The sequence below is a fragment of the Poecilia mexicana genome, unplaced genomic scaffold (genome assembly GCF_051168715.1).
Source record: "Poecilia mexicana isolate PSO_F unplaced genomic scaffold, ASM5116871v1 scaffold_16, whole genome shotgun sequence".
In the NCBI taxonomy this organism is placed as follows: domain Eukaryota; kingdom Metazoa; phylum Chordata; class Actinopteri; order Cyprinodontiformes; family Poeciliidae; genus Poecilia; species Poecilia mexicana.
In genome coordinates, this window is record NW_028263385.1 from 25932162 (window position 1) to 25959378 (window position 27217).

General features: G+C 39.6%; 1 protein-coding gene across 2 annotated transcripts in view; it reads right to left on the bottom strand.

Moving 5' to 3' along the window:
• LOC106908229 (myelin basic protein-like) overlaps window positions 1-27217 on the bottom strand; it is a 73501-nt gene that overhangs the window by 27293 nt on the left and 18991 nt on the right. For both annotated transcript variants that reach the window (XM_088013781.1, XM_088013782.1), the window contains exon 2: window positions 16014-16072. In XM_088013781.1, the coding sequence (XP_087869907.1) occupies window positions 16014-16058 (45 nt within the window). In that variant the 5' untranslated portion in view covers window positions 16059-16072. The remainder of the gene's footprint in view (window positions 1-16013; window positions 16073-27217) is intronic.

Sequence of the window (27217 nt, forward strand, 5' to 3'; positions counted from 1 at the left end):
AGAGAGCAACAGACAGGGAGAGAGGAGAGGAGAAATCACAGAGATACATACAGTACAGCTCCACCGATCTGGGCTTTTAAACCTCATTAGCTCGCAATTATGCCAGCATCCGTTCATTTAACACTCAGGAGGCTGCGCGTTACTCCTAATCAACCTTGAGATCAGCTGATTTTGATTGCAGCAACAGTTTTATTTCATTTTCGTTTGGGATGGTTGGAGATTTCTGCTGCCTGGCCTTTTGCTTATGAATGCCGTTTCACTTTTGTACAGTTTCAAAGCTTTAAAAGCAACAATATGGCTTTGATATGATACCTGCATAAACAATATATACCATAAACATAGTATATATACTATACCATAAACATAGTGAAGCAATTACAGGCTAACTTCCTGTACAATGCTAACACACTTTTTAGATTTAGGACTGAAATAGCACAAAGCTGATATTTATACCTGGTGTAAACTCATCACCAAGTAAAAGGAAAAAAAAAAAAAGCAAAGTCGGTATTTTTCCATAGTTGTGTTCTGTTTTATGAAGATCAACACGTATAAACGTCCTACTTAATGCTTTGATCAGTTTAAAAAAAAAGAAGAAAAAAGAAACGTAAAATAAAATGTAAAAATAAATAGAAATGGCTTTTGTTGTATTCCTAGGAAGCATGAGGGATAATTACTTTTTCGTAACCACATTTTTTCGTACCACTATATTTTTTAGAACCACCTAATAATTTAATAAATACCTATGAATTAAAGGGTGGATTTTTATACATTTCTGATTGCCAGATGCTAATGCAGCGATACTTATTATATTGTATTGAAATCATAAAGCAAACCTTTATGAAATACAGCTGCCCTGTGTAGGTCAAGTTAATAGGTTTCTATGAACATGTCTTGCTAATCAGAAGTATCGAAAGGATGTGAGGACTTTAATCACATTTTGTAGCGTACATCAAACATCAGTAAAGATTATTTAATTATTAATTGCTTATAATCAGATTGTTGGAACTGCAGACTATGTCCAGTACATGACTGGTGATTGGTAGAAAGAGGCAGAGGAGATTTAAGCTTTCCAGACAACAGTAGAAAACCTGATTTTTTCTTTCTTTCTAACATCTCATTAAAGCCACTTTAACCCAGAGCAACTGAATGACAGGAAAGTTAGCAGTTTAAAACCTCGATATAAGTATGTAGGTGTTATTGGCAACACTGGGAAGAACAGTACAATGTAAAAAAAAAAGAACAATCAAAATCCTGCTGTAAGATCTGAGGACTGGCAGACATTACTAATGGCATGTTTTCATTGTTAAAACAGCATAAATAATTTGCATAAAGATTCCCCCACACCCCATCACAACAACAAACACTATAACTCCCCTAAACCCCCTGGAAAGGCAGATCCTGTGACTAAGCAGTATTAAGAGTGATAATCTAGTTTCAGATCGTGACTGGTAGTTGAACAGTAAAATCCCACAAATCTCTTAATCCTTGCATAAAATTGAATTTGTTTGCTCCGGATCACAACATCATCTGTTGGAAATTATAACCGAAGATAACGCTGACGCACTCCGTCGCTTCGGCCGTCACAACTGACTCCTGCAGGGAATGAAGTGGTGGTGTGGGGGGAAGTAACTAGTGTCAAACGGAACAAAAATAAAATCTAAAAAAAAAAAAAAGGAAAAGAAACTAAGCTTCACACACATTGTGTCACTTTTCCCTCTGCGAGGTGGCAGTTTTGACTGCGTTGTGACAGCAAGCAGGAAGCACAGGAAGCATGTCAGGAAAAGCCTGACATGTCCGTCTTGACTGGGGTTTGAATTGGCTTTAAATAACCATAATCATAACTTAACCAGCAGTGCCAGGTGTGTCATTATACCCACCTGAGCTGGAGCTAAGAGAATGAGTGAAAACAAAAGTAATTAGCCACTGGAACAAAACCACTCCATGTCCTGAAAAGACAACCAGCTTGTTTATCCTTCAAGCAAAGAAAGCTTTTTTGTTCTCCTTTCAGTCATTCTAATCTCTTAAGTTTTGTAAATGGTTTTTTTTAATTTTTTATTTTTTTGAACCCCCTCGCGCCCTGCGGAGACACGGATGACAAAAGAGGACCGACGTCATCGTTTGCAGATCCGGTTTCAACTCCTGAGTGGGCTCAGCCAAAAAGTGAGAGTCGACGCGAACAAAAGCTGCCGGCACGTGGCTCCGTTCAGCGCCGAACAGGTGCGGCGAAGCGCGGCGGTGACGCAGCCTCATCGTCTGAGGGGAGACGGAGGTCTGATGAGCGAGTGCTTACTAATGCAGATCACATAAAGGTCGATTAAGTGCCTTGCCTTTTAAATTCTCCCTTCCGATTTCCATCTAAGCTGAGCGCGAACATTTAAAATAATTCAGATTTAATTAGTGGCCCCTACTAATAAATATCAAAGGAATTCCACTTGAAAGACATCTTTAAGAGAGAACCACGGAATCTGAGATATAGCGCGCCTTGACTCATGCTAATCTTTTTTTTTCTTACATATATATATATATAAAGATGAGTTTCTTCTCTGCCTGACTTAGCGGATGCCAAAGGGAGCCTGATTAAGTTTCTCCTGCCGACAGTGAACAATTTAGGCGAGACAGACTGTTGCTACTTTTTCACTTTAATTCAGTCAACACAAACACACGCGAGACTTGCCCAGAGGCATTTATCTGTATTAGACTCAGACAAAGAGATAAACAACAGAAATCCCGCCCCAACCCCACCAAAAACCAAGACACTTATCTCTGACACATGAGAGTATTTATTTTTTATCTCCTCTTCAAAAGTGGAGCAATATGTCTTCCCTTCTGTTCACAGCCGACAATTAAAGCATGAAGGCAAAGAGACAGATTTTTTGGAAGGCATATAAACATAAATATGACTCTCATGTGTCACGTGGTTTAATGATTCAATAGCATATGTGAGATCATATGAAATCAGTTAAAATTGATTAAAGTGTCACGTAATTGGCCATTCAGCAGCTAAATATCTATTTATTTCTCAGATCACACGTCATCAACATGCCTAACCGATAATGTCACATTGGCAAAAAACACTCTTCAGTGTGGAAGTCGTCACTATGGGAAGACTCCATTAGCCATTTTCAGTATTGGTGAGGAAGATATTGTATTTTTCCTTGGAGTCATATCAGCGGTTCCTGCAGGCTGCTACGTTTGCATAGAGAGGGAGAGTTTGACTTTTCACCAAACCTGGAGAAGCAACATTCAGTTTTTATTTTCCTCTTGTCTGGAACAAACTTCCAGAAAACACCAAAACAGGAAACAGGTGGTTTTTATGAAGGCTAAAAATCCACCTGTTTAGGGTTGTCTTTGATTAGTAATAACTGGAACACCGATCAATATATTTGATGTATATTTCATGGTGGTTATTTTTAATGGTGGCATTTGGCAAAATGTAACGTCTACTGCTGTTTGGTTACTGTATTATGTTTTTATGGTGTGAATATTTACAGGTATTTTTCTTGGACTGACATAGTGGAAAGAAAACGCAACCTGAGGGCGCCTCAAGGCGCAATTCTACTCGAAACTCTACTAACAAAGCAAACACTGCAGAAGAACAATTCATCCTTCGTTTTCCTTGGCACTGATTGGCTGTGCCCCACGACTGAAGATTAGGAACACTGTAGCTGTTAGCTTCTTGCTGTGTTGTGGGTACTAATGCATATTAACACATATTGAGGGTTTTAGCCATTAAAACAGGCATTTACAATTTTTTTTTAGAAAGTATTCATGAATCACGGCTCTTTGGGGTTAGTCGTGTTTGATTACCGCCAAGGCAACTGGTGGTCAACTGCAACTCTGTCCAACTCACTCCCTTTGGCATTTCAATGTATTACCACATTTTCAGTAATATACACAGAGATAAATGTATAAACTTTGGAACTATTTTAAGAACATTTCAATGTTTTATGACAGCTAAATTTATGCATGAAGGACTAATTAAAAGTTTGTCATTTACGGTTCTTACATAGAAGCGTTTCCCAAACGTAGTAATCAGAAATTGGCAACACAAATCTCCAACCGGTCTCTGCTTCATATTATGTTCATCCCAGGTGTGTGTGTACAGCATGCTCATGCTTCAGTTAATTCAATCTCTATTTCCATACCAATAAAATGAATGCAAAGAAAATCCAAATTCAGACTTATCTGAATCAAATCTTCAATGTAAATTCAAACTGTATAGTATAGCTACCAAGGTAAAGACGACAAACAAATTTATTTATTTTTGACCAATTTTACATGTAATTATTAATGAGCATCGAGTTATACCAGATGGGCATCACTGTGAAACAGCATTTCCACCACATTCCTCCGATGCATTTTATGTGTTTCTTTTTCCCATCATGAAAGCGTTCAGTATTCATCCTTTGTTGGATTTGGCTCATGCATGCCCACGCACAAAAGGGGGCAGCTTTCTTATCTGTCTTGGCAGCCCTGCGCTTCTTGAAATTAGCAGAGCAGACATCGGCAAGAGCCGAGCCACGGATGGCTGGACGCTTCCGGCTAATGACAACATTAGCTGGCAAAGAGAGCGATAGGTCATGATCCGCACTTAAGCTGCTCACGGCACGCAGGAAAACAAACCAAAGTCGGACCGTAGCGTGAGCGAAAGACGGTGCTGTTGCGCTTAGAGTTTTAGGCTGGTGTAGTCCTGTTCAGTAGAACACAGTGATGGAGGACAAAAAGACACAAAAAAAGAGAGAAAACTTAACGCTTCCCCTTCACTGACCACTTTATTAAAACAAGACAAAACCAGAATTAGGAGTCAATGCCAGATATCGTGGAGCATTATTTGTCTGAGTGGCCGGTCTGATTAGATGACATTTAATAACTGTTGAGATTTCTCCTGTTTAGCCGCCTCTCCTCCCTCTGCAACCTTTATCTGAGCGATTCGTCACTTGCTAATGTGAAACACGACACCACATGGGGGCTGCTTCCCAACAGCTATTAGAACTTCCTCAGGACTGGGCAACTTTCAGGCCCACCGCAGTGGTAAGCATTACCGCACCAAGCTGAGAGAGAATAATGGCGCTGGCTTTTACAGGACACCTGGCAGAGCAAAAAGATTGAGAGGACAGTGACTTGCAAAGTTATTCTGGCCCCTTCAATTGTATCTACATTACAAGCATACACGTCGTTGAACAAAACGGGAACTTTATGCGATGGATTCGACATCAGGTGGCCTTTCTTAACTGCAGCTCTGGCTCGTATCCTAAGGGTGGTCATTCTGCTCAAAGATGGATCTCTGTCTCAATCTCAAGCCTTCGGCAGCCTCTAATAAGTTTTCTTGCAGCTCCATCCATCATCACAAACCTTGTTTCCCTGTTTCTGCAAAAAAAAAGAAACAAAAAAAAAAAGAAAGAATCCCACCAGCATGATTATCCAGTACCATGGGTCATGTTGGTGAGGGTTTGTTGTGATGTGCTCCATTAGTTTTCTACCCATAGATAGCATTTTGCATGTAGACCAAAAGGTTCAGTATTGGGTCCAACCAGGGCAGCGGTTCCACTGAGTACGATGTGGTTCTTATATGGATTATTCCATAAAGACCAGATTTATAGAGTGCCAAAAAGTAAAAAAAAAAAAAATGCAAGCGATGCAACTTCTGAATAGTTTAGTGACCTTGTCGATTATGATTGCCATACACTTTTCTTGCTCCTTTCTTAATTTGACATCAATACAATGTTCCAACCACTCTGTGTGATTTGTCATTAAAAATTATCATCAAGTGAAGGCACCACAAAGTCTGACCAGATAATATATTACTGGGATCGGGATTTGCATGCGTCGTACTCAATATTCTACCAAATCCTGTTTCCGGGGCGACCTTGGTGATAGAGAAATTCGTTACGATGACATTGTGATGGCGGCTGGGAATACATATGCATGCCACACTTATTTGTAAAAACCATGATTAATTTCCTTTTATGTTGATTTTTCACATAGGTTTTGAGGCTGGAAACATTTTTCAACAAACACTTTAGATGTTTAAATAATAGATGTAGTCATTGTCATTTAGCTTGATGAGTGTGGCTCACCGGACTTTACCAGAAGTTTCATTAAAGCTCGAGTATGTAACTTTAAAAAAAAAAAAATTGTTAAAACTGTGACCATGTTGTGACAGTATGATGTGACACAGATAATCAGTGAAAAAGATCGATTTCCACCATCTCCTAGTGCTACTGCTGCCATCTGCAGAAACGCACCGCTCCCTGCCAAAAACAACCAATCAGATCCAGGAGGAGGGCCTTAGCGCTGTCAACCAATGACGAGTATGCATTGCTCAATGAGCTAAAGGCAGAGAAACAACATTGTGTTTCAGGAGAATCGTCATCAGCTCAACTGGCGGGAATAAACGCACAAGCTTGATTGACACCACTAAGACCCTCCTCCTAGCTCTAATTGGTTGTTTCTGACAAAGCTGAACATTTCCGTAGTTAGCACGGGGCAAAGGTAGAGGAACTAAGTTTTTTCAGATATTTTGCCTGATACAGTACTGTCATACTGACAGTTTTAATAAATACTAAAAATATTTTTCTATAAAAGTTACAAACCCCAGCTTTAAGAAACAAGAAGGGGGTGCTTTTGTCTATGACAAACTGAAAAAAAAAACTTTAATGCATCAATATAATGTGATATGTCTGAGATTACATTTCCTAAAAAATTGCAGCACAAACAAAGAGCGAACATTTGCTGCACTTCAGCTGGAGTGCCATGTCTGTTCCATTTCTCCCACTGGAAACACGCAGAGGGGGAATGCCTTGCTCGGGCGCCTGATGGCTGTCGGCGACACTCAGCCGTGATGGCTGCCACCTGGGCTCCACTCAGCCCTCAGATCCCCATTGAACGCCAGAGCACGAGAAGGGGGTTCAGTGTTCCTGAGTACTCCGGAGATAGAGATGAAGGAGGGGGACGGGGTGATTGAAACACCCTTTTATGGCCTGTCCGATCTCACACTTTCAAAGGGTTCCAAGTTCATATTGCTGCCTTGTGTTTTTAGTGAGAGTTTCAGAGCTTCATCCTGTCCTCTCTTTGAAAGATGTAGGATGTGGAGAGCAAGGCTTTTTTTGCAGGTGAGGTCACTTTTATCACTGTGAAGTAAAAAGGGTGATGAACCAGAACCTTGGAAAATAAGCAGGGTTAATACTTCTAAGAAAGTATTTCATTCACCTGCAGATATCAAGGCCAGTCACGATAACAGATTTTGCTGGATGATAAATTGTCCCAGTAATTTTATTGCGATAATTACTGCAATCTTAATACTGTCGTTTTGAGATGGTTTTCAGGTAATATAATATAACATAATAACGCAAATTTGAGCTCTCAAAGACCAATAAACTTAGCACTAAACTGGAAGATATTTCAATAGGGCTGCACCGATTTCCTTCGTTTTGGGAGATCAGTGACCAACCGATAATTACATGTGAAGTTGATCTTATCCCCCAATCTCATCTGCCTCAGCAAACCTCTAAAAATCAACCACTTTCCTCTTTTCCTTTCCCATGACAGAGGTTTGATTGACAGACCGGCCCAGCAGGTCATGTCTGCATGTCTACATCTAGCAATCTTCACCCCACTGTTGCCAACTCGGCGATTTTCTTGTTATATTTATCGACATTTAAGTCAAAAATGAAAAATTCAAAATCAGAATCGGCAGGTCAGGCTTTTTAAAGATCGCTAATCGGTGATCGGCCTAAAAACTGCGATCGGTGCACCCCTAAATTTTAAATATTTAAAATAAAACACGCCAAACAAAAACAATAAATAAAATGAAATAAAATAAATCAACTAAAACCATAATTAAAATGGATTATTGTGTCTCTGAACAAAAAATATGAATGGAAATTGAACTCATTTGAACTAAAAATGCGATCAATTGAATCATCGCTTATTGCAGCAGGCTCAGATACGGTATTCAGAAACACTTAGAGATGTACCATTTAGTAACAAACTTTCTTAAAAGAAAAAAAAAACACTAAAAGTAACATTTACGGTCTATTTCTAGACGTCCAATCGTCTCAGCGGCGGCGGCGGCGGCAGAGCTCATCAGTAATGCCGCGGTCGCAGAAGCGTTGCTGTGACTCAGATGAGGATGCCTCTCCTGACAGGCCTCACACCGAGGCACAGCGGACACAGAAAGTGACCAGCTGAGCGAGTCATTATGTCCACGCTGCTCTAATTGCTGCGGGCTGATGGCTGGTGAAGGCTGGAGGCCCGCTGAACGAGCTCTGAGCTCGCTCCTTCTGGGGCTTCCATTCAACTGTTTCAGTGGTAAAACTGGATCAGGACAAAGCAGCTGCTGGGTGAAGAAATGTCATCTGAAGATTTACTTTTAAGATAATTATCGGCGGGGAACCAATTCAGAGTGGATAACAAGCAGCTTGCCTCTTACAGTTTTTGTCCTTTTTGTCCAGCTGCATGCAGAGGCTTGAACTTTGTGATTGTTGTATGGAGACCGAAGAGTGACAAATAACTTCCTAAACAAGTATTTGAATGTCATTCATTTATTAAAAGTGGAAATATAGAAATAACTTAATAAATGTAGAATTATTTGTGTGTGCCTCAATTGATTTCATTTTAAAAGCTAGATCTAGTTATTTTACAGTTTAATATTTTATCATTTATTTTATGCTCCTGTGCAGAAAAACATTATGAATTAATTTAAAATTTAAACTTCAGCTGTCAAACTCAGTGGGCGGGATCAGGACAGCTCCTACAGAGACCCTGACGTCTGATTGGCTGCTTCAAACAGCAAGTCAAGACAACGTCTTCCACGTTTGCTGCGACTCCGAGTTCAATATCTTCCCTAAGGAGAACATAAATAGCTTCCATAGTATAACTAAATTGTTGCTATTTATTTGCCACAAACTCTGGGTGAGCAACCTTAGCCTCTGTATCTTTAGCGTGGTCTGAAATGTCTCCGATAAGTTCACAAGAGCGCATGAGCCGGTGTTAGCTAGCGGGCAGGGCTAACACTGATCCTGTCTGAAGTCTGTGACTGCTTCCTCCACACAGGATGAGGTAAGACAAAGCTAGAGATACAGAGGCTGGAGTTGCTCATCCAAAGACTGTAGCAAATGAATTACAACAACTGAAAATATTGACCCAGAGTGAGAGCGAACTTGGAAGAAGTTGTTTTGACTTGCTGTTTGAACCATGTCAAAGGGTTTCTATTGACACTTTCCAACTATGTCACGCGAGGCACCTTGACGGACGTCAGAAGACGAGAAGGATGAGTGTATCTGGTTTGTATCTTTTGTCTGTTTGTGCAGCTGATCACTCATCACCCTACGCCCACTTTTACAGTGAAACCAGCTAAATAAAATCAATTTTAGGCTACCAACTGTCTGTTCTTTGAAAAACTTTACAGGAGTTAACGCGTGCATCGGCTGCTCTGATGTCCATCATGGTGGACTGAGCCTCTTTTTGAAGTTCTGAGTTGACAGTTTAATTTAATTCATGATGAGCTTCAGTACAGAGACAAGAAATAATTTATTAAATCACGAAATAATTATATCTAGCTTTTCATATGAAGTCAAAGCATTTCATCGAGTTGCATACAATAGATTTTATACTTAATAAGACATTCCTGTATTTATTTCCACTTTTAAATAAATTGTTGACACATTTAAATCATAATTTCACACGTTACTCATTTGTTGGAACTTGGCACTCCACACCCTCCGTACATCAGCACCCTGAGCTGACCCCGTGTTTGATCCAGCGCCGCACACCGCCACTAAGTAATAACAACGTCCAGGCCTTTTACACCACGTCAAGATGTTGATTGCTGATCTTTGAAATAAGCAAGAAATCAATTCAACTCTCAGCAGCCGAGCAGAAAATGTATGCAATGGGCAGAACGCAGTGGCCTTCAGAGCCTTATCAACGGGACAGCAGCTGCCACACACACACAAGCTGCAAACCCCCCCCAAAAAAACAACAAAAGATACCATTGACACCCTGAATTTATGTCACATCAGCCATCATCCAGTCTACTGTTCTGCCATCTGTTTACTTTATCAGCCAACAAATGATCATGAAAGAACCTATGTTCATTTGGGTTAAAACGCTGCGGACAGCTTGATTCTGTCTGAACATGGCATGAGAGTAACACTTTATGTAATTACTTGGTAATAAGATGCAAAAGAGAAGCAGAAGCCAATTAAAAAAAACGTAGGATTCTAAAGGAATGTCACAATGTTGTCTGAAATCTTCCCTGCTTTCAGGATTCCTGTTAGTCTTTATCCGTAGCAGAGACTATTCTTACAAGGACACATGTAGCATTAAACTTTTCTTATTCATAAAATCTCCACTCAGTTCCACACTGGGAACTCTTTTGCTAAAAGTTAAATTTTTGACAGAAAATCTTCACTTTCTTTGTTCACTTTTGAATGCTTAAGAAATGTAACATTTTCCTTGTTTCTCTGGTTTGAAATGTAATGCAGAAGCATCGAACCGTGACTTGACCGCGGTCTTATTAGTCCGAGTTTGACTTTTTATTTTGCTCTCCAACAACAAAATCACATGTAACCAATAACCCATGTGACTGACAGACTGGCTAGGATCATCCTGAGCCATCGCTGTAGTTATGCAGCTTTAAAGGTTAGGCTGCTTGTACATGAACTGACTGACATGAACGCCGTAGTATGATGGCATTAGCATGCTAACATTTGAATAATGTCCTCCAATTGCACTTGTTCTAGTATTAAAAAAATGACTGACAAAATATATATAAATGATAAAGATGCACTTGTCTGTTATGGGACAAAATTTAGACAACGCAATTTAGTACTATTTGATTCCAGAGCATAAATTTGATTACTTTTTGGTTCCATTTTTGCAGAATTTGGACAAAATAAAAGGACTTAATTTTTCATCTTAATTACGCTGTGGCACTTAATACAAATACAAGTGTCGATAACACAATTTCCAAATTTCTCACACAGGCTTTAAAGCGTCTACAGTGGGAGCAGTAAAAATTAAGATAAAGGCTAAAAAAAAATGAACTTCTCCATTAAATTGTTCAAATATTCAATAGGCTACTTCAGCTCACCAGTGGAATTTGCATATACTAATCGTATATACTACTATTCATTGATGCACTAATGGATGAAACTGCAAGTTTTTCTAGTTCAAAACATTATCATTTAGAATGCATTATTAAGTTATCCATCCAATTCAAACTTTATCACAGATGCAATATCCTGGTTCATAGTAGAAATAAAAAATAGAAACAATAAGAAAGAAGATAGAATTTTTTTTAATACATATTCTATGATTATAGAACAATTCACTGAAGTACAAAATTATTCAGCAACTCCTCACGTCTCCGTTTCACAGCCTGTCTGGATGGTTTATGTTGCCTTTCATGCAATTTCATGCAAAAGAAAATGAAGACAAAGTATATTCCCTCTAACATCTTACAAGTTTTAGAAATAAATAAGCCACTGGTTTTGTTTGCTGGGATTAAATATGTTTTCGTGAGAGTTCAGATGCTCTGGGATGCCACAAAGAATGTTCTAAAGTCAACCTTCAGCCTCTTCATAACCATTTTATCAATAATTCACAGAAACATAAAATGTTTCTGGGGGGTGGAGGGGGGGGCATTCAAGTCGAGGCCCATTGTCAGGATCTTGTTATACAAAATGTGATTCGTAGCTGCCAGATATCACCGCCGTTAACATTTCAGATGGATGAAAGGAAGCGTTTGACAGCCGAGGCGCGGCGCAAGAGGCCGGGACGGAGAGCGCCTTTTCTGAAAAGAGAGCGAGATCATGACTCTGACAACAACATCTGAAACACGACCTGTTTTACTCTGTCATGCTCTGTTCCCGTTTGCGTGTCACTATGACAACGGACTCTTTGCGAAGACGACTTACGGGGTCTGCGAAACAATCGGGAGATACACAAATAAAAACGCAAAACAACGTAGCAAAAAATAAAAATAAAAAAAACACAGAAAAAAGAATGTTCCTACAGTGCAGCATGCTGACCTAACGGCTCTCCTTCCAGCTCCACACTTGACAAATTAATCCACTTCTCTCTGATCTGCTCCTCTCCCTCTGGAGTGTGTTTGGCAGGCGAAGGAAACAAATCATATAAGCTGAGCCATCAGGCTCCCCGCTGGTCTGGGCTCCCCTCTTCCCCACATGATCAATGCGCCAGCCGGACAGCGAGTCGTAAACCAAACCGCCCAGCCAGTTATGCAGCTTACTCCACGATTACAAGAGCGACTGCAGCTGCTTTACCAACTATATATCTATGTATATATTTTTTTTCTCTTCTTGTTTTGCAGCCCTTGCTGGCTCAGATGGCTAAGCAAGGCCTTCCAACCTATTAAAGTAGATTGGAGTCTCAGCCGTAACAACAGAAAGTAATTACATCTAATGTAATTTTGAAAAGGTGTTACAAAGAGAACTTCAACAAAGTGGTTGGGAAAAAAAAAAGAAATAGAAGTATTTGTTTTACATAATTGCAGAGCTGACATTTTCAGTCGAGTGCAACCTCTAAGGGCCGACAACTTTGCTACTTCCAGGGTTCCCACACAGTCTTAGAAGTTTGGAGTTTGTTATGTTGAAGTATTTTTTCATAAGAAAAAAGATTTGGATTTCACTCAGACATTTTTTTTTTTTTTTTTTTTTGTGGCCAACGTTGGTTTCTTGTGTGTGTTTTGAATGCAGAAGTACAGGCACGTTCGTTTCAAGTTCGAGTAAAGGTGAAAATCAGGTCTGGATCAGGGTTTTGGGCTGAACCTGCCGTTGTTTGACTGAGTCTGGGATAGATCTTACGCAAACCCTTGACAATCAACTATTTTTTGAATTTTTACAAAACACAGCAAAGATAACTGTACATGAACGAATCTGAAAAAAAAAAATCAAGTGTTTACATTTAACAACTTAAAATACATATTTAAAATCTTACGGTTCTGTTAAAGTACCTCACCACACTTGAATCAGAAGCTTTTATGTCGTTTCGCAATATGAAAATCAACAAAGACGAGAGAAAAATGCAGTCAGGCTGGTGCTGACTTTAACGGACATGTTGAAAAACACTTCACCACGAGCACAACAGCTTTTACACACACCGCATGTAGACCGCTGCTGCAGAAAATTACTAAAATATTGCAGCAATGACGCAGTAACAACATTACATAATGACATACCTCTAGATAATGCAGTGCAATCAACAAGGATTGTGTTTCTGTCATGTCAACATGCTGGAGACTTGAAAGTGAAACTGACAGCATGATCTACTTTCTGATGAACTCGGCTAACAGCTGTGTGACCACAGAGAGGGATTAAGCACATTAAAATTTCCTTCTAAGATGGATAAACCTCATACACGAGATAATAATCAAGATGGCAAAAATGAATGCAGCAGACACCAAATTTCATATGTGGGGGGATTTTAAAAGTGGCTCATATGCTTCAAACACATGACAGGATGTGATGCTAAACTCCTTCATTTCTTTATCATCTGTTAATAATCCAGCATACATCCAGAAATAATTCATAGTGTTTCATCTTTTCCACATTTTATCTTCCGAAATGGATTAAATTATTTCCCCCACTTCACAACCTTTTCCTTAAATGTTTGATATTTTAAGAACAAATGAGAGATAAAATTTTTTAAAACAGTTCTTTGGTCGTCTCCTTCTCCAATAGCTCAGTTTATTCAGCCTGCCAGCGCAGACCTTCAAAGCAGCAGAACTGCTTTTGTACGCTTCCACAGATTAATGCTTTAAGACAGACCTGTCTGGAAAGTCTGCAAACAATTCCTTTCACTTCATACTTCCTTCATACTTTGTTCATATGCTCTGTCAATTATGGGAGCTCATGTAGACAAATGTTTCCCTTTCTAAAATCTGTCCAATTAACCAAATTTAATTGGACTCAGATGGAGTCCAATTAACATCAGTGGAGAGAGGACGCACCTGATCTTAATTTTGAGCTTTAAAGTCTGGGAATACTTCTGTTAACGGTATTTCTTACAATTTTTTTAAATTAATGTTAACTCTACAAATCCCTGTTGTCACGATGGGGTGACATGTGTTGAGTCTTCTTCAGGGGTTTTCATGTCGTTTCCTTTGGTGGCTCTTGGTGCAGCGCCACCACAGGCAACAAGGGAAACAGGTTTTTTTTTATTTAGGGTTTGGTTCTTTTGGCACAGTGCAGTGTCATATTGAACAAATGTCGCCATTTTTGCCCCCAATCAAACCAGACTGTCAGGTCTGAACCCCCTACCCCCAACAGTCATTTCCTTTGGTTTCAACGTTTTTTTCAACTTGCTGACCGCTTATGAAGCTCATTGCCATGTTAGACGTTAGTCCAGTTTATCATTTCTCAAAAACACCACATTAGCCGAGATAAATACATGTTAACAGATAACAGAGTAGCAGAGTTTTGTCCCAGCTGTAGAGAGCGCGGTGTCAGTCCTGGTCAGAGCATCGTTTATTCACTCTGTCCAATTAAAAGACGTTCTGCAGCGGGCTGGTGCTGGAGAGAGAATTTCCCTGGTTTATTACCGGGGGGCACACACACCACGGCTCAGCATGGAGACACACTGCACTTCAGGCGTCGCCATGACGACTGGCTTCAATTAAGAGTGCATTGACTGCTTAAACTTCATTAAGTCCAATGTTTTCCCAGAAAAGTTTGCAGCAGCTCAGTTGAAGTGGCAGAACTTGAAAAAAGCTGATTCGTCAGAGCGTGTCAGCGAGTCGGTTTCTCACCTTAAAAGCCCCCTGCATATCTGTGCAGGAAGGGAAATATTCACACCCTCCGAGTTCAACGTCGCATATGCAAACTTCTTTTGAAACTTATGGAAAAGCTCCTGGCATTTCACAGTGAAAAACTCCTACTTTGTGGTTATCGGTCGTACACATTAATTGAAACGTGGCAAAATGTGGAATACCTCGAGGGGGGGATGAAATTTCTAGACGTTCAGCTAAAACCTGGTCAGTGTTTACTCCAGTACCACGCTGTATGGACTTTTTAAACCTAAAGTCGTTCAAATTCGTGATGCAGTTTCCCCATTACCCCCCTTGTGTCCTCCCCACATTAATACCCAGAAAAATGAAGAATGAGTGAACGTATTATTCATGGATTACTGCCTATTAAGGCAGTTGTGAGAGGAGGGGAAAATGCTGCCTGTGGTTGTGCGATTACCACAAAACCAAGAATTTGTGTTTAGATCCCTGCGGGGGAGAGTTTGTACTGAGGAAACATATGGCTCAGAAAGGACCCGCACGCCCATTAAAGCACGGCAAACACTCTGTGCATCGGGCTCTGCGCACAAACACAACCCACGTGAAACGCTGCTGCCTTTTCCTATGTGGATTCCTGTCACATAGTCTGAAAAGGGTGAACTGTCCCACTGAAAGCCTGGTAACAGTAATAAATCAGCAGGGAGCGAAGGAGACTGACAGCAAGGCTGCAACTTGGTTCAAAGTCCTGCAGATAAAAGCCAGCGCTCACACTGATAAAGCCTTCACGCACATACAAACACACAAACACACACACGTTCTCACACATTACTATCATCGCAATCACGCTCACACAACAGGAGGACGCAGGAAGCAGTTCACTATTCCTTCTCATAGGTAGCTGCGTTTCCTTTAACCAAACTCAACGTACGAAAATAAGTTCACTAACTGGAGACACAGCAATTTCAGAAAAAGTTTTTCGTTTTCTGATAAAAAAATATTTTGTGGGGTTTTTTTTTTGGCCGCAACAAAATACATGTATTTCACAAAACTTCAACGGAAACACTTTTTTCTCATCACACAACCGGCCATGTGATCAACAGCCGGTTGTTACTACAGGCAAAAACTAAGAAGGAGGCAAGAAGTTGAAGAAGTATTGCAAAATTATGTTTTGTTCGACATTAGCTGAACATAGACAAAGACTTGTGCACTTTTCTAATGCAAATGCATCTACAGAAAGTGGATGCAGAGGGTTTTATCTTCGTACCTTGCTGTCTGCGGGCGTCTCCCTCTTTACTAGATGCTGTCCCATGCTGCTGACAGAGGCTGGGGGGGAAACAGAGGAAACACCACATTACAAAGACATCACATGTTTTCTTATCAAATACAAGGAGGCCATCTCCAAAGCCAAAGTAATTTTGTATTCCTGCAGGAACCCAGCCACATTAGGGTGACTAAATTTTCTAAATATGCTCATTATAGATAAGAAGAGTGACCTTTGCTCTTTTATAAATCAGTAATAAGCAATGTAATCTACTTTCATGAAGTTTATTCAGCACATTTTGTCCTGAAGTGTATCGCCCAGCATTTCTCACTCGGCCAAAGCAGAGGTTAGTGATCTTCCCCTCATTTCTAAACCCAACCCTCTGTTTCAGGCTGAAAAACACTCCGTCTCATTACTGGATGGTTGAGGAAAACGTTTGATTTATGAATCGGTTTAAATTACCAGACTGCGAATCATGTCCAGCACAGGAAGCGAGATTAAGATTGATTTTAATCATTTTGTTTTAATGAATCACCTGAAATTTGCTTTAATGAGCTCATTTGATAAAAGACGGTTTATCTGGTTGTCAGAGGAAGACATTTATTGGAAAATTAGTCGGGCGCTTTGCATGATTTTATCATAAATATTCAGTTTTGATAGCGATGATCCTTCGATCGTGCAACATAGCAGTACATCGCACTAGACGCAGACGAGGTCAGCCTTGGTTTGGACGTTTTCTCTCACTGGCAAGAAGGCGGTGTAACGGTTTCTTAAAATCTCTTGTTTGTCAGAGACTGCTCAGAGTAATTGGCTGATCGGAAACTAAAAACAGAGGAGGAAGAAAAAAAAACATATTTCAGAGTCAGCACTAACAGATAGTGATTGTGTAAATATATTGATCTTCATGATGGAAGCTCACACAGGGACAGGGGTCGCTAATTAACTATGGCTAGAAACTTGAACTTGTATGCATAGCATCTACCTCTTTTCAAGAGGCAATGCTGAAAGTATTTGTCCAAGTTGAACAAAAAAAAAATACACATATGAAGGGGCTGCACAGTGGCGCAGTTGGTAGAGCTGTTGCCTTGCAGTAAGAAGGTTCTGGGTTCAATTCAGCCTGGGGTCCTTCTGCATGGAGTTTGCATGTTCTCCAGGTGTTATGTTTTCCCTGGGTACTCCAGTTTCCTCCCACAATCCAAAAACGTGACTGTCAGGTTAATTGTCCTCTCCAAATTGTCCCTAGGTGTGTGTGCATGGTTGTTTGTCTCTGTGTTGCCCTGCGACAGACTGGTGACCTGTCCAGGGTGACCCCGCCTCTCGCCCAGAACGTTAGCTGGAGATAGGCACCAGCAACCCTCCCGACCCCACTAAGGGACAAGGGTGTAAAGAAAATGGATGGATGGAGATATATATATATATATATATTTTTTTTTTTTTTTACTTTGTCAACCTCATCCTAAACAGTTGTACATGTGAGTGGACCACTGGCATTGTCATGACTTAGGGACCAGAGCCATACGTGAATAATTAAAAATTACTGAAAACTTAAAAACCCTGCTTATAACTGCCTTATTTAAATGTCTCAGACATCAAATATACCTTAATATGCACTAATACACACAGCAGCTAACATCCTCAGTCTGCCTATTTTGGGAGTACAGCCAGTAAACACAAAGGAAAATGAATGGCGCCCCTTGATTGGCTACTTTGCATATGCCAGACAATAGTGTGTTACTATAGGATTTCTAAAATCCCATAGTAACAACTTCATTAACCTTCAGTAACAACTTCTTTGGTGTAGAGGTTGTTACTGAAGGAAGAAAACACAAATTTAGCTAGCATTTGGATCACATTAGATGTGTTTAAAAACAATGGCAAGTACAAAAGGTAAAAAGATACTTAAAAGTATGATATCTTTTAATGGAAACATGTTTAAAACCATTTGTTGACTTCAACACACATTAGACCAGTTGAGCTTTGCTGTGCTGAAACAGCTTACTGGACATTAATGACAGATAATTTAATTAGTCTTCTGAGTAGCAATAGGCTGAAACAAATTAGCTGTCACTACGTCTTTAAATATCTGAGTGTCAACCAGATCCTACAAAAATCAGCATGTGGAAAACAACTGAGGAGTATTTATTTACTTTATTTTTTACACTGCCAATATCTGCTGTCCTTTAGACAGAAAGCGGAATCAATCAGAGTTGACAAGTCAAACTCTTTAGAAACAGGACAGTGGATATTGGCCACGAAATATCTAATTGGGCTATCTGACACTAACCTGAACACTGACTTTTTACTAATTTTTACGTTTACTCCTTTTTTTTAAATTTTGGATAAAAAAAAATAAAAATAAACAAAAATCTGCACTCAGGCTGTAAATCAATAATCCTTTTTGTCTAGATCACATCCTCCAACTCTGTAGTCGTCATTTGAACTGAAACAGGAAACTGGTGTTCGCTGAGCTCCGCTGCCCGTTTGTTCATTACAGTATTTCATGGCACGTTTTGCCTGGCGGTGCTTCCTTTTCTTCTTCAGGGCACAGGCAGCTCTTGATTAGCAACCACTTCATTAGAGTCATCCTCCAAATCCGATTTGGTCCCCCAGCAACTTATTAGGTTTCTGTGAGGTGGCACAGATTTAACACTTCCAATCATTATGTGCTGATCTGCCGTTTGACTGCAGGTGTACTTGTCGTGGCACGGTGACAAAAAAAAGAGAAAAAAAGGGAGAGTACGGATTCCTCCGACATACAGAACAGAGCTTAATTATCAGCACCAATCGAGTGCCTTGATAATGAAAATCCATCCTAATGAAAAAGGGGAGAGTGTCAGTGGTTCTGACATAAATAGATACAGTAATGACAGAGTTCAGCCAACATTTAGTACAGGAAGTCCATCTAATTAACTTCCCATATGTTGAAAAAAAAAAAAAAAAAACATCCAAAACTTCGTCCAGATATGGATAGTTAATACTGACGATATTTAAAAGTTTAAGTTATATAAATTTACAATGTAGACAAAGAGTGAAGAAATCTTCAATTTTTCTGTGAATAATAAAAAAACGAAAGAAATGTCTGTTGAAGGATCAATTATACCTGCCAAAGTTCAACACGGCCGTTTTTGCATTTTGAAGGAGGCTTGTCCGGTAGTGAGCTCCAGGCCGCTGAAGTGGGAGTGAAAACCCATGATGGGATTGAGAGCGCTGTCTGACTCCTCCATTAAATAATAGAAAACACAGCGAGGCAGCTGATCTGGTGATTACTTTCAAATAATCGCACCATGTACTTTATTTAAATTTTTTTTTTAAGCTTTCAGGGGATTTCTGAAGACTCTCTTAAAAAAGGCCTTTCATCATCTTTGACACTCTTCTATTTTTTTACCATAACCTTTCTCCCTTTCCTGTGTGACTGCATCTGCAGGCGAATATTTTAACTCACACGTCGACTTAAAAAAATGTTTGCTGAAGCACATCTCCATTGATAATTCACACATGTGAAATGGGCTTCTGACATTTGACAGGAATCACGCAGGAGAATCCAATGAAACTGAAACGTCAAGATTTGAAGAGTGCAATAAAAACATTCAGACTTTCCGCCGACGTCAGCTCAAGGAGGAAGAAGATGGGCTCATTACGTATGCAGACACACAATTATTCACCTGGCTGCTTGACGCAACCATCAACTGAGTGAAGACAATATTGAAGTACGTTGCTAAGTCTACCAAACCTCCTACACTGTAGGCAGAGATTGTGAGGTAATAAGCTCACAAAGTTCAGGATCATAAATATCACTCGGGTAACAACAGAAAAACAGGGAAATATTTCATCTGAATGAGAATACTTTGAGTAATTAGGGTTTCCAAGTAACTGAAAACATTTTTTTTTCTCAAAGAAGTAAACGCTAAATGACTAAAATCTCTCCAACAATAACAACAAAAAACTATTATACGTACAGTTTGTGTTTTGAAACTCAGTTTTTGGTTTGGATTTAACATGTTGGCAGCAAAACATGATGTAAACTGGGATTATCAAACTTGCTTGAATTTTGTTTTCTTATTAATTCAATCGGCAGGAAACAAGGCATATTTTTTTAATTCAGAAAAAAACCAAGAAAAAAAAAAGGAGATTTGGTTGGATTTTTTCACTAATTGGATCCTACGGGTGGCCATTTGGACGATAGCTGATTTTTCTGCGGTAGCAGTGATTTTAAAGTTCAGCTTCATGTTGTTTCAAGTGAGTAATTTAAGTACATACTGACTTAAACACCTTGAGTCAATATTTCTTTCTTAACCGTATCTGCATGAAAAATCTTAATGTTCCCAGTTTACTGAGAATCGCAGCATGGTTCAATGACCTTTACGAGAGTTGCATAATCTTAGAAAAACACAAAACTGCACGTCTTCGCACTGTATCTGTGATTCTGAATGCAACTGGCTCATATTTTTCTCACTCCTTTGTTTTCCCTCATCACAAAACCCAACAATTCTCCTTAACCCTAAGGTTAAGGGTCATGAATATCTGTACCAGGTCCGGACATAGAAAACTAGTCCCTTGAAAATTAATTCAATTAGCCAAATATATTTTGAAAATCAGAGTATAAATGCATGCAAGTATTACTCGTTTTTAATCGGGCTACACGATACGCTAAAACTATGGTCGTAGTTGATATTCTGTGATATTATGAATATTGTTCAGATCTAATTTTTACTGATCAAATGCCCTGCAGGTTCGCCAGTCTTAAACTTCAGTGCAGAAAACCGAGGAAGCAGATGGGAAAGAGTCAAAAACCATGTCAATTTACATGATAAAGTCAGAAATGAACAGGCAGCGTAAGGTGCGACACAACAGCGAAGTGGCTACCAGAGGGAAGATATTCCATCACTTTCAGTGATTAAAGCTTCTGAAGAGCCACTGTGGTTTCCGGGACAAAAATTGATACATCGCCAAAAAGAATCCCAGCAAAGCAATGATGAGGAGATTAATATATCTAATTAGATTAAAGTTTTCAGCCGCCCATTATATTTACTTGTTATTCAGAGCTTTAGTTGGCTTTCAACTAAAGGATGCTGAAAAGCAAAGGCGGTTTGCTCAAATAGTTTCTTTTGCTTGCCAAGGTCCACGCCTGGTAAAAAATGATCCAAGGCCTAAAAGCTATTATAAGAGCTCATTAAAATCTTAACACTTCCTTTCACGCCTTTAAAAAAAAAAAAAAAAAAGATAATTTTGTTTCACTATTCCCCTCAGTTATCGTTTTCATACAGCCATAATAATGGACATTTATGAGGAAAGGAGTAGTGGTACGGAGCAAATGTAAGAAGTCTTCGACAATGTCTTTCAGTTTATGGCAGCTTTTTTCCCCCTATTTTACAGTAATTACCCTGATCATGAAGTAAAATTACTAATGCCGAACTGCCAAAGAAAGGTTAAGCCTGACATTTGTTAAGGCAAACTGGTGAGAGAATCCTACTAGAGAGGCACTGCTGTGGTCATTATGACGCAGGTCAAAGTTTATGTGCTCTAACTCAGCCGTTACCCTCACCGGTGTGAGGGCCTGAGATCCTCAAGAGAAAACTGCCTAAAAATCATAAACAGCAATGAGAACGCATCAATATGTTTGCTTTTGATGCTGACTATGATGCCGTTGCCCCATTTTTTTAACGTACTCTGTGAAAAATGCTAGCAGACTCAACCAAGAGTTTGGCTCATGTGGATCTTTGATTTTTATTTTGCAGGTCAGAAGCTGAAAATTTTAGAAACCATCTCTGAGAGTGGTTTCCTGTGACAGGAGACTAACGTCTGGCTGCAGTTTTTAGCGGTTCTGTACTTTGGCTTGAGTAACACTGTCATCGAGCAGCTCTATATTTTTAATTTGACTTAGTCGTTGTGCAGATAAGTTGAAGTTGGTATGTTTGCTCTTACATGAGAAAAGTGGCCGTTTTGTCGACTCTTCGGCTGCTGGTCAGCTCAGCAGTGACACCCTGTGGTCAGGAGAGTCACTGCACTCAGTTCTATAAAAGCTCTAACCTGGTTGCTAAATTCGCCGAAGCAAAACTACGTCTAATGCTAACTTTTTTTTTGTCTGCCTTCAATTACAGAACTTATGCAAAAATCATGTGAACAAAGTTTCTGCAAATGAAAATATGCTTTTTTTTTTAACAACAATTTTAGCACAGCAGAGACTACAGTGAAACACAAATAATAATCATCTGGATATCTGGAGATTATGTTATGGACAGAGATTATGTAAATAAAACACCTGTTTTCCTTTGTTACAAACACATATGTGTTTGGTATATTTAATTGTGAATCTTGCAGCCTGCTGCATCCCCTCCTCAGATCTGATGAGTTTATTATCTTAACACAGGCTGATTGATAACAGAGGGATGAGAACAACTGAGGAGTCAAGACTCTGTTGTCGCCTGGTGCACCTTTTTTTATTTAAATCTGAAAAAGTAAGTAGGTAGGTGGCAGTTGTAATCCTTTGTTCGACTTGCCTGTAAAGTCTGAGCTCAGATCTGGGAATTGCATAACATCTGAATTAAGCTAGTTCTTTTCCTACCTAGGAACCACAGGGATTTGTTGGCTAATTGTTAGGATGTGAGCTACAGCACAGAACAAGCAGAGAAAAATGCATTTCTCTCTGTGTCATGCATTAAACAATAAAAAGACATTCACAAAAAGAGACTGCAGTGCATGTGTCACTGGTCCAGTCAGAAATAAAACCCAACGTGATATTTTTCATTCACCTTAACCATGACTTAGGGGAACGGTTGTTCAAGCTGATCTAAAATAAGAACCTGCAACCGTCTGTCTGCATAAAGTGTAAATTCAATTTGATTGCCATTAGAGCACGTGTCAAACTCAAGGCCCAGGGGCCAAATCTGGCCCACCATAACTTGTTATGTGGCCCTCCAGACTCCAGATTACATCAATAACTCCCTCCAGTTTTTCACAAATCCTCAAAATTCACATAAAATCGGTAGATCTCCACATTTCTTCTTATTTTACTGAATTTTTTTCTCAAACAAAAACAAACAAACAAACAAACAATGGGTTTAATTGATTGCTGCCTCAGCCTGATACCTGATATCAAGTTATAGTACATGATCGATACGGCGAGTAATAATAAGTCACATTTAACATCATATATTAGCGCAAATATTGTAAAAAGTACCTAAAGTATTTCTAAATTAGTATCACAAAGTATGTAATTTTGGATACAAAAGAAAAAAAAACATAAAACAATCATAAAATCCCAAAGGAACAGCTACTGATTCATATTTTATCAATTCATTCTGGTACAACCGGCCCTTTAAGAACATTCAGATTTTTGATATGGCCCAAAAATAAAACTGAGTTTGACAGCCCTAGCTTAGAGCAAAAGAACTGATGGACAGTAAAACCCATGACAACTGCAGCTCTGCAGCTAACTAGCAGGATTTCCATTTCTTCAGTCTTCATGTAGTCTTAGTCACTTGACATTTTTTAAAGGTCGAGGTTACAAAAATATAAGGTATTTGCCTTTTTTCCCCACTTTTAAAAATGTCAGTGAGGCTTTTATCATACAAGTTTGCGTATGAGTTGGGAATTTGTTCTTAGAATTGATGGTTGACTCATTTCCACTTCTCCTCTTTCTGCTTTATCCATCTTGTAAACTTAATTTCCCATCAGTAAAATGTTTCATGGCTAACCAACCCTGCAGGAGCGTAAATCCAGTGGGCAGGAAGGCAAGCTGCAAGCAGCACTGCACTGCGACAAGGTCGTGCTCCTCAGCCGCAGAGACACTTTTCTTTGCTCTCACTCATGTCGGTCAGCAGCACCACAGAGAGAAGCGAGGATCATCTTTCCTGACTCAACCAAGTCAGCCGGTTAAAGTGTTGCTGTCGTGGTAGAGATGAAACAAGTTCGCACAAAGATTCCTTGAAGATTTTGGTCCATATTGATTTGAAAGCTGATGAGTTTCTCCTGCTGAACAATATCCCAAAGATCCGCTATTGTCTGAGTTTGGTACGTTGTGGTCATAAAGGCGTAACTGTGGTCAGCAGTGGTACTTATGAGGGCCGTTGTGTTTGAATGGTGTGCAGTTCAAGCTAAGGAGAACAAAGTTTGCTAGAAAATTATTCTCCACCCTCTTACGCCACCACCAGAAGCCAGAGCTGTTCCATACAGGGAACAATGGAGCGTTGCTTTCATGTTGCTTACACCAAATTCTCACTTTGCAATCTTTAGATTTATTTTTTTCCAATGAGAGGCAGCTATTTGGATAACAATGACTTGTTGAGGTCAGGCTGGTTTGAATTGATAGAAAAACAACAGTATCTGAAATAACCGCTTGTTACGTTTAAGATATCCAGGAAAATATCTCAGAAACCTTGAAGTAAATGAGTAAAAAAGTAAAGGCCAATGAGCCAAGGCTGCAGCTCATAAAGGCTAACCAAAATTAGCCAACAGCAGATTGGAAAGTTGAAACAAAAGTTGCTGGGTCTGATGAGTCTCAATTACAGCTGCAACATTGAGATTGCAAAGTGAGAACATGAAAGCAACGCTCCATTGTTCCCTGTATGGAACAGCTCTGGCTTCTGGTGGTGGTGTAAGAGGGTGGAGGTCTACAGGGTAAATGCATAGAGTCATTGAAGAGATTGAACTTCGGGATCATTGTACCCCATCAAGCAGCCTGTGAGAGGCTGTTTGGATGCTACAGACAGCTGGGCTTTCACTTCAGTTTCACCTTTTCCTTCCGATGAGCTCTGGTTATTTCAGTCGAGTAGCTCTGGCATAGAGGAGGATACAAATCAATTCCAATGTGCATTGGAGAAGGAGCACAATGGATAGACCGAATGTATTGTCACTCTTAAGCACGGCCAACGTAGAGCTGCGTCTTGTTTTCCATCCACTTTTCTTTCCCAATCATCATGGCAGTTGATGGAGAAACCCCAACGCTCTCAACCAGAAAACCTTAGTGATGGTTTGTGAACTGGCTAAGCTCTTAGACTGTGTCTAGGTAACTCTGGCTGTGAACAGGTTGAAAACAATGTGAATGTTCAACTGAAAGGCTCAGAGCAAAAACTTTTGTTCAGAGCCCAGACATACACCTCGCCTAGATGCTTAAAAAATACTGGCCAGTGTTCATTAAGAGACACCAGAAGACTACGAGTCATGGTCCAATTTCTATCCTACAATCGAATGAAGCTTAGGAACTGCTGACTCCTGACTGGCAAGCGGGTTTGCCGATGAAAAACTGGAAAAATTGTCATCTTGATGAAAGAGACGTTATAAAAACGTAACTGGTTTGACTAAATACAACCAGAATAATCAGCATGGAAACCTTGCTTTTGGTTGTATGTGTTTCAATACTGTATTGGTTATAAAACAAAGAAAAAGGAGTGTAAACAGTGGCATTTCTCCACTATTAATATGTCTTACAGAACACAGAGGTACGCATCACTTAATGTTCCATCAAAGCAAATAAAATTAAAAAAATGTTCTCAGTCACTTTCACAGGCCTTTCTTAATGCAGCCATAAAACCATAAGCGTAAAAGTGATCAGTGTGACGAATGCTGTTTTGACAGATTAATGAGGCTATTTAATGTGATACGTCTCACTTCTGAAAAGGGCAGACGAAATGATGAACACAACCTCACCGTAAATACGACAGACGCTCTGATGTAACCGGTAAGGCTGGAGGGCATTGGCCAAGACGCCGACCACCTCATGGTGTTAACTGCTCAAATCACAGCCTGATCCAACCAAAGGAGGACGGTTCTAGATAAAGCTTTGTTAGCTCCAAATGTTTGCAATGGTAGACTAGAAACAAGTTTTCCTGAATTGTGAGCATCTAAATAACGTCTAATGTTTGTTTTAAACAATGAATGGAAAGGAGCTGTATAAATTCAGTCCATTTACCATTTAATGTGCCGTAATTGACAACTTGTCAACTTGCCAAACATCCGCTTTTTTTAGTTGACGTAACGCTATTTTCCTTAAAGGTCGTCCGGGTTTCATCGTATTTATTTAACTGCACTCAGGTGGTAATCATCTTGGATCTGGCAACCAATCATCTTTGCTTCATACCTCACTTGTGTTGCTACATGATTTGAAAACTGTTATCTTATAAGTGCTCCATTTATCTATTTTTTTCCACATATAAAAGAGCTTTTCTTCTCACTTGCATTTTTACCCGTCTTTGGTATGTTTGACTCCTGCTTAACTTCAAATTAACATTTCAGCATTTTGTTCGAATACTTTCAAGAGATAAAATGCATTTCCTGACGAGAAGCGGTTATGTGCACGTACAAATTAAAAAATTCTTTCACATTCTTCACATTTGTTTGCCAAGTTAGAGGCCACAAAAACAATCTATTAACCTGAACTGTCAGGGTGTAGAGAGACAAAGGGAAAAGCCAAGGCTCATGAACATTCCTGCATCAAAGAACGCTCACATCGAATGTGAACTTTAACCCTGACAACTGTCATTCTGCGGATCACTTCAAATGGCCGTGCAGGACCATAAATTTAGTCAAAGTAAAGTTCGTTTGACACAGGTGCCGGCCCGGTATCTCTAAACACAAAGTGATCATGAGGTTTCTGAGTTTTTGTTGTTCGGCTGTTTATCTAATCACATGACAGCAAGACGTGATAATAACTCCTTAATGTGATAGATCGGAGAGCTTTACTATGGTAGACAATATTAATTTAGATATTCACAAAGGATTTCAATTTTAAAATGTTTGATTCAATAAAGTTACAAGCTTCATAAGAAAGGAAGATGAATGAATGTGTTTGTAATGGTACAGGAAGTGTGACTAAAGTGATGTGTTTTCTAGAGTTTTAGATCTGGCAACACAAGCTAACCTTCTTTAGCCTTTACTGTGCATCTGAACCGACCTGAATCTGTTCCCTGATCTCAGATCTGATTGGCTGACCAACTTCCAGCTGTCCAATCAAATGCAGAGGTAAAATATTCTGTGTTTGTGCACCCAGGGGTCCATCAAGCTGCGGCAGAAGAGCTCTGCCAGCTTTCCTCCTTAGAGCGCCCCCTAGTCTGTTCAAACAGACATGATGCTGAGACAGTCTTCTACACATGGACTCTGAGACAGTTCAAACATGAATGACACAGACCTGCAGAAAGGTGTCATGTAATTTCTATGGTGCTGGTGAATTTGAGGGGTCGAAAAGTAGTTTTTTTTTTTTTTTCCCCAATTCC